General features: G+C 45.7%; 1 protein-coding gene across 3 annotated transcripts in view; it reads right to left on the reverse strand.

Moving 5' to 3' along the window:
* mctp1b (multiple C2 domains, transmembrane 1b) overlaps positions 1–12,500 on the reverse strand; it is an 84,439-nt gene that overhangs the window by 25,075 nt on the left and 46,864 nt on the right. For all 3 annotated transcript variants that reach the window (XM_056466421.1, XM_056466420.1, XM_056466418.1), the window contains 2 exons: positions 12,235–12,336; positions 6,879–6,953 (listed from right to left, as the gene is read on the reverse strand). In XM_056466421.1, the coding sequence (XP_056322396.1) occupies positions 6,879–6,953; positions 12,235–12,336 (177 nt within the window). The remainder of the gene's footprint in view (positions 1–6,878; positions 6,954–12,234; positions 12,337–12,500) is intronic.

The following is a 12,500-nucleotide window of genomic DNA, read 5'->3' on the forward strand; positions in this document are numbered from 1 at the left end:
CTGCCATCCTCACTTGTGTGTGTCACACACTGGTCACACACATTCACACACCTTATTCTTGCACGGGAAATTCTCCCACAGTTTTGGCGCTGCTAGTATGAACCTGATCTGAAACACATTTACAGCCTCTCTCACATGACAGCAAGGCTTGGGGGCGGTGCGACTCGAGAAAGGAGGTGATTTAACCCTTTCTGCATGTCGAGGTTAATATTGACAGCGCAATTTTTTTAAAGTAAATTCAATTATTGGTGGAGACATTTCAATAGTTGGCGGATATTGGTGGAGACGAGTGCCCTCCATCCATGCTGAATCTACACCCCTGCTATATACTATATTTTATTGAGTATTAAATTGTAGTTTTAATTTAGATTCGAGGAATGGTTCGATTATTACTTTTGTGTGTTGAATAGGACGTGTTTTCATATGTGGAGATTACACACACACACACATACATGCACTTACACACATTTACACACAAAACATGTATTTATGTGCTATATTTTAGTATTATTGAGCATTAGGTTGAGGTTTTTATTTTATTATTGATAGTTTTGATTGATTGGATCACAGGAACAATTCTATTAATGTTGTGTTTATTATTTATTCTAATTTTGTGTGTTGAATAGGACGTGTGTTCATATGCGAAGATTTTACATACACATGCATGCATGCACGTACACACACACACACTCACATATAAACACACGCATATAAACACATGTGCTTACATTCACACACACATGCACTTTTCATATCTATAATGCTATATTTTAGTGTTATTGAGTAATTTAGTCTAAATTACTTCTATTTTTACTTGTAAAAACTCTTGCTTCTGTTTTTAAAATATATTTATTATCTGTTTTTTTTGTTCTGTCTTTAATTCTGTTGCACTGTAGAAGCTCTGTCACCAAAATGTGTGAATGTCTCTGGTTTGAGTCCCGGCTGGCTCAGTTTGGCGTTTCTGTGTGGAGTTTGCATGTTCTCCCCGTGTTGGCGTGGGTTTCCTCTGGGTGCTCCGGTTTCCCTCACAGTCCAAACACATGCACTATAGGGGAATTTCATTCATTCATTCATTTTATTTTCAGCTTAGTCCCTTTATTAATCCGGGGTCGCCACAGCGGAATGAACCGCCAACTTATCCAGCATGTTTTTACACAGCGGATACCCTTTCAGCTCTGGGAAACATCCACACACACTCATTCACACATACACTCATACACTACAGACAATTTAGCCTACCCAATTCACCTGTACCGCATGTCTTTGGACTGTAGGGGGAAACCGGAGCACCCGGAGGAAACCCACGAGAATGCAGGGAAAACATGCAAACTCCACACAGAAACGCCAACTGAGCCGAGGCTCGAACCAGCAACCCAGCGACCTTCTTGCCGTGAGGCGACAGCACTACCTACTGCGCCACTGCGTCAACTATAGGGGAATTTGATTAACTAAATTGGCTGTAATGTATAAGTATGTGTGTGAATTTGAGAGTTTATGGGTGTTTCCCAGTACTGGGTTGTGACTGGAAGGGCATTCGCTGTGTAAAACATAATGGAATAGTTGGTGGTTCATTCTGCTGTGGCGACCCCTGATGAATAAAGGACTAAGCTAAAGGAAAATGAATGAATGAAACTGTTATGAAGCGGACAGGAGACAGAGGTAAGGAAACGTTAGGGTGTTTATTAAATGACAACAAGGAGCACATGAAGGATAGCCAGGAGGATCAGGAATGATGTTGGGGTCTTTTCCTCCGTGGCTGGGTAACAGGAATACACGAGGATGGACAGCACACACCAGATACAGCTGACAGAGGATGACACAGACTTGGAAGGACTGGAAGACAGGACGATTCGGGAGGACCAGGAAGACTAGGAGGAATACAAAGAGAACAGGTAAGTGAATCGTTTGTTTTAGCTGAGGATGACTACGCTGAGTGGTCGCTCAGTTGTCCGCTTTCGTCGAGACGAGCCCGGACAATGAGCGACTGGAGTGCTGTGCTTTTATCTGGTGCTCGTGAATGTGATGCAGCTGTGTGCTCATTAGAAGTCAGGTGATGGTGATCTTCGTGAGTGGGGGTCGTGAGAGCCTGACCAATCCATGACAGTACCCCCCTCCCCAGGGCCCGCTCCTGAGGGCCGACACCTCCGACGCCGTGGTGGTCTCCCTCTGCCTCTAGGCGCTGGGAACTCAGGGTGGCTCTCATGAAACTCCACCATGAGACTAGGATCGAGAATATCAGCTCTGGGAACCCATGTCCTTTCTTCGGGGCCGTACCCTTCCCAGTCCACCAGGTACTCCAACTGGCCACCACGACGTCGGGAACGCAAGATCTCCTTCACTGCGTAGACGGCTCCTTCTTCTAGGAGCAGTGGAGGAGGGGGTTCCTCTTCGTGGTCAGGCTCTGTGGAGGGAAGAACAGGATCGTGATAGGGTTTCAGGAGTGATACGTGGAATGTAGGGTGAATACGGTAGTGAGAGGGTAATTGTAGTTTGTAGGTGACGGGGTTAACCTGTTCCACGATGGTGAAGGGACCAACAAATCGGGGACTTAACTTGCGAGAGGGCAGTCGCATGCGTATGTCCCGGGTGGATAGCCACACCTTTTGTCCGGGTGTGTATCTGGGTTCTTCAGACCTTCTCCTATCGGCGGTTACCTTGCTTCGACGGACTGCCCTCTGCAGATGTTGATGAGCCTCGTCCCAGACTCTCTCGCTCTCCCGGAACCAGTGATCCACTGCGGGGACATCAGATGGTTCGCCATCCCAGGGAAAGAGCGGTGGTTGGAAGCCCAGGACGCACTGGAATGGCGTGAGTCCGGTGGAGGGTTGCCGCAGTGAATTTTGGGCATATTCTGCCCAGCCCAAATACTGGCTCCAGGAGTTCTGGTGACCACTGCAGAAGGTCCTCAGGAACCGTCCCACCTCCTGAATCTTCCTCTCTGTCTGCCCGTTGGTTTGGGGATGATATCCAGAAGAGAGGCTGACGGCCACACCTAGGAGCTTGAAGAAGGCTTTCCATAGACGTGAGATGAACTGTGGACCTCTGTCCGACACAATATCTTCTGGAATACCAAATGACCTGAAGACTTGATTAAAGATATTGTCGGCAGTTTCAAAGGCTGTGGGAAGACCTTTCAGAGGGATTAGTTTGACAAACTTTGAGAATCTATCTACTATGACTAGAATACAGGTATTACCTTCTGACGAAGGGAGGTCAGTGATAAAGTCCACTCCTAGGTGTGACCAGGGACGGTTCGGAATCGGCAAGGGATGGAGCTTTCCAGCGGGTAGATGACGTGGGCTCTTGGATTGGGCACAGTCCTTACAGCCCTGAACATATTGCCTCACATCCCTTGCCATGTTTGGCCACCAGAATCGTTGGGATACTAGCGAGAGAGTATTGTTGATCCCTGGATGTCCAGTGCCTAGCGAGGTATGTAAGGAGTGGATCAGATCTACCCGGTGTTCAGGTGGTATGAACTGCCGATGAGGAGGGCATCCCGGCGGAGCAGGGGCTTCCGGAGTGGCAACGACTGGAGGAGCGTTCCAGGTGATCGGACAAATGGAGATGTGTTCGGGAAGAATCTTCGTTGGGAGTTCTTCATGATCGTGATGCTCGTGTAAACGAGAGAGAGCGTCTGCTCTTAGATTCTTGGGTCCTGGACGATAGGAAATGGAGAAATCAAAACGTGAGAAGAAAAGTGACCATCTGGCTTGACGTGGACATAGTCTCTTGGCCTCTTTGATGTATTGGAGGTTTTTGTGATCTGTGATCACCTGGAACGGATGTTTGGCTCCCTCCAACCAGTGACGCCACTCCTCCAAGGCTAGCTTGATTGCTAGAAGCTCCCTGTCTCCTATGCTGTAATTCTGCTCCGCCGGGCTCAACTTCCGAGAGAAATAGGCACAGGGATGCAGTCGGGGCGGTGTATCATGATGTTGAGATAATACTGCCCCGACGCCGGTGGTGGATGCGTCCACTTCCACCACGAAAGGAAGATTTGGGTCAGGATGAGTCAGGAGTGGGGCCCTTGTGAACTCCTTCTTAAGAAGGCGGAAGGCTGCGGCTGCTTCTTTGGTCCACTCCAGTCCTTTGGGTTTACCCTTGAGGAGATTAGTGAGAGGTGATGTAATCCTGCTGTAGTCCTTGATAAACCGTCTATAAAAGTTAGCAAACCCAAGAAACCTCTGGAGCTCCTTAATGGAAGTGGGTTCTGACCAGGATAGAACAGCCTCAATTTCTTCCCATCCATACGTATACCGGTTTGGTCAATGATGTATCCCAAGAAATGAATCGACTTCTGGTGGAATGAGCATTTCTCCGCTTTGAGGTAGAGGTGATGTTCTCTCAATGTGTGTAGGACCTCCGCAACGTGTTGGCGATGTTCGGCCTCACTCCGGGAGTAAATGAGGATGTCATCTATGTACACTATTACACAGTGGTGAAGAAACTCCCGGAGGACTTCATGAATGAAGTTTGGAATACGGAGGGGGCGTTGACCAGACCGTAAGGCATGACCTCATATTCATAGTGGCCAGTAGGGGTCACGAATGCTGTCTTCCATTGGTCCCCCTCACGTATTCTTATCAGATTATACGCGCTGCGGAGGTCCAATTTAGTAAAGACTTTAGCTTCTCGGAGCTGTTCCAAAGCGGCTGGTACCAGAGGAAGGGGATATCGGTATTTTACTGTACCGTTATTTAGGACCCTGTAGTCGATGCATGGACGCAGCCCTCCGTCCTTCTTGGCCACAAAGAAGAAGCTTGAGGCGGCTGGTGATTTTGAGTGACGTATGTACCCCTGACTCAGAGCCTCCCTTATGTAATCTTCCATTGCCTGATTCTCTGGAAGCGAGAGCGGGTAGATCCTACCTCTTGGCAACTGGGCATCTGGAACTAGGTCGATCGCGCAGTCCCATGGCCGATGCGGCGGTAGCTGGGAAGCTCTCTTGGGGCAGAAGACATCATGAAAGGAGCTGTACTCCTTAGGAATGTGGATAGACTGCTTCTCAGGAGGGCTCTCGACCGATGTTGCAAACAAAGAAATGGGGTTCCGACCTTGAAGAGGGAGATTTGGAAAACAGGCAGGTGTACATCCAGATCCCCATTTCTTTATCTCTCCTGTGCCCCAAGAGATGATGGGATCGTGCTTCACCAGCCACGGGCGCCCTAGAATGATGTCCATATTTGCACCCTCCAGAACCAGAAATTGAATCCTCTCTTGATGTAACAACCCCACTTGAAGAAGGATGTCTTCGCATTGTCGATGGATACGGGTCGAAGATCGAGTGCACTGGGTTATCGGTTTGTATCTGGTATATATGCGAGGACGCCTCAGTACGGAGGTGGAGTTGACGACAGAGGGATTGGGAGATGAAGTTCCCTGCTGACCCGGAGTCGATGAGGGCTGTGACAAGGAGAGAAATAGAGGCAGTAGTTATTTGTACGGTGGTAGTAAGTGGTTTACATTGTTCAATATTCGTACTGAATACACTCACTGAAGTCCGAATGGGACGAAGGGGACACTCCATACGGGTGTGTCCACTGACACCGCAGTATAGACACAGACCCCGGGTCAGCCTCCTCTGTCGTTCCGCTGATGTCAGTCTTCCAGACTCTATTATCATGGGTTCTGGTTCTGGAGAGGCTGTTGACTCAGGCGATTGGAGGAGTGCAGACGAGGGGGTGATGGTGTCCTGTTGATAGGAACGGAGACGATCGGAACATCGGAGAGAATGTTGGATGAATCTCTCCAGACCCATTGTATCATCTAATGTGGCCAGTTGGATTCGGAGAGTGGGTTCCAAGCCGAGCCGGTACGTGGTCAACAACGATCTCTCATTCCATCCACTTGCAGCTGCTAGAGTGCGAAACCGGAGAGCATATTCCTGTGTAGATAGAGTACCTTGCTTTAGATGATACAGCTGCTCTCCAGCGGCTACTTCCCCATCAGAACGTCCAAACACCTCTTTGAAATACTCCGTGAAGGTAGTGATGGAATTCATGACCGGCCCGGCTTGGTTCCAGATCGTCTCAGCCCATTTAAGTGCAGGTCCAGAGAGTAGAGATACGATGTAGGCGATCTTCGACTTATCTGTGGGATATAGAGAAGGTTGCATTTCGAATATGAGGGAACATTGTAACAGAAAACCATTGCACTCCCCCGCTCCGCCTGAGTAGGGCGCTGGTCGGGCCATGGGACTGGAAGGAAGGGCCGAAGAAGAAACTGTGGAGGCGGAAGTGCTCGGTGCTGGTGGTGCGTTGGAAAGTGGAGCTGGTGGCTGTAGAATCCGCTTCAACTGGTCCACCAGCTCTTGAAGGTGATCGGGGGTGCTCATGTTGTCGTCGTTATGGGTCCGGGCTTCTGTTATGAAGCGGACAGGAGACAGAGGTAAGGAAACGTTAGGGTGTTTATTAAATGACAACAAGGAGCACATGAAGGATAGCCAGGAGGATCAGGAATGATGTTGGGGTCTTTTCCTCCGTGGCTGGGTAACAGGAATACACGAGGATGGACAGCACACACCAGATACAGCTGACAGAGGATGACACAGACTTGGAAGGACTGGAAGACAGGACGATTCGGGAGGACCAGGAAGACTAGGAGGAATACAAAGAGAACAGGTAAGTGAATCGTTTGTTTTAGCTGAGGATGACTACGCTGAGTGGTCGCTCAGTTGTCCGCTTTCGTCGAGACGAGCCCGGACAATGAGCGACTGGAGTGCTGTGCTTTTATCTGGTGCTCGTGAATGTGATGCAGCTGTGTGCTCATTAGAAGTCAGGTGATGGTGATCTTCGTGAGTGGGGGTCGTGAGAGCCTGACCAATCCATGACAGAAACCTGATTTTAAAGCGTGACCCGCTCCATTTAAAACAATACCTGTTTAGAGACTTTTGCCTCCTCCTCGATGTACTTCTGTTCTGCAGGAACGAATGTCCGCAGACTGGCTCTCACCTTGAAGAGAAACACGTATGATTTACTTTAACTGGTCAAAATAGTTCTTTGTGCATCAGTAATTATCAAGTCAGAATTATTCACCCTCCTATGAATTTTCATTTTCAAATATTCCCCAAATGATGTTGAACAGATTCAGGAATTTTTCACAGTATTTTCTCTAATATTTTTTCTTCTGGAGAAAGTCTGATTTGTTTTATTTCAGCTAGAATAAAAGCAGTTTTTAATTGTTTTAAAGCTATTTTAAGGTCAATATTATTAGCCCCTTTAAGTAATATTAGTTTTGGAATTTCTCCAGAATAAACCACTGTTATACAGTGACTTGCCTAATTACCCTAACTTTACCCTAATTACCCCAGTTAAGCCATTAAGTGTCACTTTAAGCTGAATACTAGTGTCTTGAAGAATATCTAGTCTAATATTATGTGAACTAGTCTAAGAAATCAGTTATTAAAACTAGTGGGCTCTATCATACAGCCGGCGCAATAAGGTGCAAGACGTGTTTGGCATGATTTGTTGCTTTTTTCAGACTAGCGGAACATACATTTTCTCGTTTTAAATAGTAAATCCATTTGCACCCCTTTGTGGACTCATGGGTGTGCTGGTCTATAAAGGAGGTGTGTTAAGGCGCATTGTTGGCGCGTTGCTATTTTGAGGAACTGAAATAGACCGCATCATTGACCAACTAAAAGCTGCTCTAAAGTCCAGCAGAGCGTGTTAGTTATGCGTCTACGCAGGTCCAAACGCTTACACACTGCTGAATACACACAGGATGATCATTAATACACAAATATCTTTACAGATGAAAACAATTAAAGGATTAAAATGATCCAGAAATGATGATTTTCTACATCAATATAAACACCACTGCCTCCATGTCTTCTTCACCTCAGGGGGCTTTTTCAGTTTATTCATGACGATCTGCATCTGTATAATGTTATTATTATTAGCAGTGTTATTGATTATCTGCAGATTTATATTAGTTTTAATAAACACAAGTGTAGATTTGTCCACCTGTGGGGTTTTGGAGACGTCTGCATCACCATATGGGTCATCAGAACAGGACGTGTGTTTGGATATAACTCAGTGTTTTGACCACACTTCATTATTATTGTTCATTTATTCCTTTGCTGGAGATCAGAACTGAATTTAGAAATAGTTTTGACACAAATCTCTGCGCTTAACAAATGAAATTAAATATGTCGGCTAATGGAGTCATCAGTGGAGTGAGTTTCCACTGTTTCCTCACTCCACCAAAGTAAAGGAGTAAAAGTAAAGTAAAGAGAAAGTAAAGAGGCTGAATGGAGGAGGCTCGCTCTTTATCCTCGCGCTGCAGATGCTCTGTATAACTGTTTTCTCGCTAGTGAAGCATTCAGTTTTTACACTTACAAAGTCCGCCATGTAAATAGTAAATGCACCATGGTGTGACGCAACTGACTCTTAAAGGGAATGGAGAGACGAGACTCTGGTTGGTTTAATGCACGTATTCTCAAAATCACCCACAACTCATTAAGAGAATAAGCACAACCCTGTTAGACCATGCACCAAGGCGCAGAGCGTATTTATCCGTCCTTAAAATAGCAAAAGTGAATTCAGACATGCCCTTAATGCTTTTGCGCCATGCTATTTAGACTTTGTGCCTAGATCGTTAAAATAGAGCCCTATGCATAGAAATGTGTTGAAAAAAATCTGCTCTCCATTAAAACAGAAATTAGGGAAAAAATATACAGGAGGGCTCATAATTCTTCATCTGTACAGTGGTTATAAATAAATGATATCAGCTGAATTTAAACAAGCAAACAAAATGTAGTAATGTTCAACTTAATTAGGCCCCGTTTACACTGTCAGTTCTTGATGCCCAAATCCGATTTGTTGCCTACATCTGATTATTTTGCCTGTTGGTTTACACGTTTATTAATTGTGACCTATATCTGATTCATGTGTGTACACTTGCCATACAATTTACAGCGGTGCGCATGCGTAAAGGCAGGATCTAGCATCTGCGCCACACTAGCCACGATGGAAGAAACTGTCTTGCTTTTAGCTCTGCGAAATACGCGAAGTTCGCCCAACTTTAAAATGGTTTTGAGGCGGGCCGTCATCGCAGCTTGCGCCTATGGTTTATATATGCTGTCCTCCACCATTCAGAGCCATTCGTGGGTACGAGAGAGATCTCAGGTCTGGTGGGAGCAAATTGTGGCCACTTTTCCTCCTCCATGTTTCCTCTGTTGTTGTTTACAGCGTCGGCGTCTCCACACACGCTCTTCCTTCTACTGCAAGGCTATTCAATTAGTTTGTCATGGGGGCCAGTTAATGAACTCATGCCAAATGAGGGGCAGGAGACATATGACTTGCTATATGAGTGATGACACAACAGCAATATAACAGCCTATGTTTGCTCCTTAAGACACCCACAATGTTTTGAAACTACATAACATCAGTGCATTGTACAATAGGCTTCTTTACGAACATATTCAAACGTTGTATTTTGAAGCACAACAAAATCGGTGTACTGCACAAGAAGGCTTCTTCTACATTCAGACACATTCAGATGTGATGTTTTGAACTGCGTAACAATTCAAGAGTTCACACTTAGCTGATGATTAATTATAAGCTTGTTTGGCATGCTGTCCCGGGAGAGAGCCCTGAGCTCATAAGATCCTCGAGCCCGGGGCTCCCTCCCGTTGCAAGGCGAGAGGGGAGTTTGAGCTCAGGTAGATCTCGAGAACTCCCCTGCTGTAATAACCAATGAACAGCCAGTGATTGCTCTTGAGAGATAACCATTTACTAGGAGCACGTCTATAGTGCCGGTTTGGATTAGTCAATTAACTTACGTTGCATGTTTTTTGGATGGTGGGAGGAAACCGGGAAACCCGGGGGAAACCCACGTGAGCACGGGGAGAAAATGCAAACTCCGCACGGAAATGTCTGCTGGTTTGGTAAAGCCTAGAACCAGAGACATTCTTGCTGTGAGGCAACAGTGCTAAGCACTGGGCCACCGTGTCACCCATCTAGGAAGAAGGAGGAGTAGGGGTGGATGGGGGATTCTTCAAAATGAAGATAGCGGTGGTACGTAACCCAGGGTATTTGTAGTAGCTTAGGAGTCGTCTGATTGGTGCATTGAGAATTGTATAATGCAGATCCAGCCGCTAGCAATCATAAGCACGTGATCCTCTCGAAATTAGTTTATAAATAAACTTCACTTAGGGATGTAACGATTATAGATTTTGGTTGTACGATTGTATAGTCTGAAGAATAATCATGGTTTCACGGTTATCTCGTCTAATGTAAATCTAAGCTTTATATTAGGTAAGTATTTAAATTAGCTGTTGTTATCATCTGTGTTCATACATGCATAATCAATTTAATAATTTGTAATGATTCGTCTAACATATCTTGTTTACATTGCACTGAAAGCCACGCACAACTCTCACCACTACAACGTGAGATGTTTTCTACTGGGCGTTGCTCCGCTTGCGCATGCATTTAATCTTACATTGGAAATAAACTTGCACGTGGAAAAGACACGATATGTGAACGGCCCGCTGCTATAGCTAACCAAGTGTGCGTGCGTATTAGCCTTGGTGTATAAGCTCGGAACTTTAAACTAGCGCACAGTTGGCATAACTTTTAGTTGCAGTAGTTTCATTCTATGCAACAGAAATGCGGCGTAGAGAATTACGATTAATTAACTGTGACGAATTAAAGCGCAGGCTAATCGTTGCATCCCTATTAACGATATCAGTGCATTGTACAAAAGGCCTTTTCTACAAACATATCCAAATGTTTTCGGCTGCTCGCGCCACTCGCTTGATGACAGGTGACTCACGCTCACTGCGCAGCCTATAATTGCAGCTCATGCTGTATTGAACAGACACACGTCACTTCATATCTATAGCAGCCGCTTTACTAATGAACTTCATTTATTTTTAATGGTCACACTATTTGGAGGGCCGGAACAAATTGCCTCGGGGGCCAAGATCGGCCCACGGGCCGCCAATTGAAAAGCCCTGTTCTACATCATTAAACTGCAGAGAAGCACGACAGTGTCGCAGGTTTAATGACGTACAAAATGTAACGCCTCAATAAATCCGATCCGCCTGTTTACATGATAGTCACATTGTCACTTATCCGATTTATATCTGATTTAGTTCCACATATGAAGGAGGCCTGAAACCGAGTTTTTTCGTGTTTACATGGTCATACAACGGCTTTATGTAATTTAATTACAAAATAAAAGTAACAGTAATTCGTTACTGAGAAAAAATGTGATTAAATTACAGTTACTTATGAAAACGGTAAAGATTACAAATGGGGTTACATCTAAATATCATTCACTCATTCATTTTCTTTCCAGCTTAGTCCCTTTATTAATCCGGGGTCGCCACAGCGGAATGAACCGCCAACTTATCCAGCATATGTTTTCGCAGCGGATGCCCTTCCAGCCGCAACCCATCTCTGGGAAACATCCACACACACTCATTCACACTCATACACTATGGACAAATTTAGCTTTCCCAATTCACCTGTACCACATGTCTTTGGACTGTGGGGGGAAACCGGAGCACCCGGACCCACGCGAACGCAGGGAGAACATGCAAACATGCCTAAAACAAAGAATTAAATGATTAAAGTGACGATCGGGTTCAAGTGCGGATATATCAGATATGATTAGTGGATGATTAGTATGAAGCCGCAGATACGGGTGACATTTCAGCTGATCTAGAGATGCGCGGTAAAAGTACGCTTGTGATCTCACAAGCCCGGAAGTATTGTTTGTAGTCCCCGAAATTTGTTCATTGTAGGCTTTGCTAAGCTAACTCAGTAAAAACCAAGGTCTCCCTTTACTTTAAACTGAGCGTCTTACATTCAGAGATGCTGTTTACGTTCACACAGCTACATTACACATCCACTAAAGTTTAACATATGATATCCTAGTGGACCACCTCTTTAATAAAGTGAACAGGAAGTGTTTATGGAAAAACATCTTTGCGAGGGAACGCAAAAACGTTTTAACAGCATGTTTTCCTATCATTCTTCCACCTATTTTTTTCCCCCGCCATCACGTCCCTTCCGGGTCTCCGTACCTCCCCAACACTGCTCACAGAACAGATCTGAATTGGCTCACATTTACCTGACAGTGTAAACGGGCCCTTGTTTAAATTCAGCTTATATCCATTGTTTACAACCGCTTACCTTAAAAGAATGAGTAAATCTAATATATTTAGTCAGTGTGTGTGTGTGTGTGTGTGTGTGTGTGTGTGTGTGTGTGCTCACTTACGGCATTAAAGATGACGTCCGCTTGGAGAAGGATGACCCCCTTTGTTGGCCCTGTCAGCTCCTTGTTTTTCAAGACGTAGGCCTTCTGTTGGCTGCTGCGGATCTGTGTGTGTGTGTGTGAAGAAGACGTGACAGGCTGCAGTCTGGCTGAGCCCCAGCGGACCCCCCTGCTGCACTGACCCCTGACCCACAGCGGAGCATCAAACAGCAGCCGCACATTCACACACACTCACACACCCCCATACGGCACATCCAGAGCTGACAGAG

The sequence above is a fragment of the Danio aesculapii genome, chromosome 10 (assembly GCF_903798145.1).
Source record: "Danio aesculapii chromosome 10, fDanAes4.1, whole genome shotgun sequence".
Lineage (NCBI taxonomy): Eukaryota > Metazoa > Chordata > Actinopteri > Cypriniformes > Danionidae > Danio > Danio aesculapii.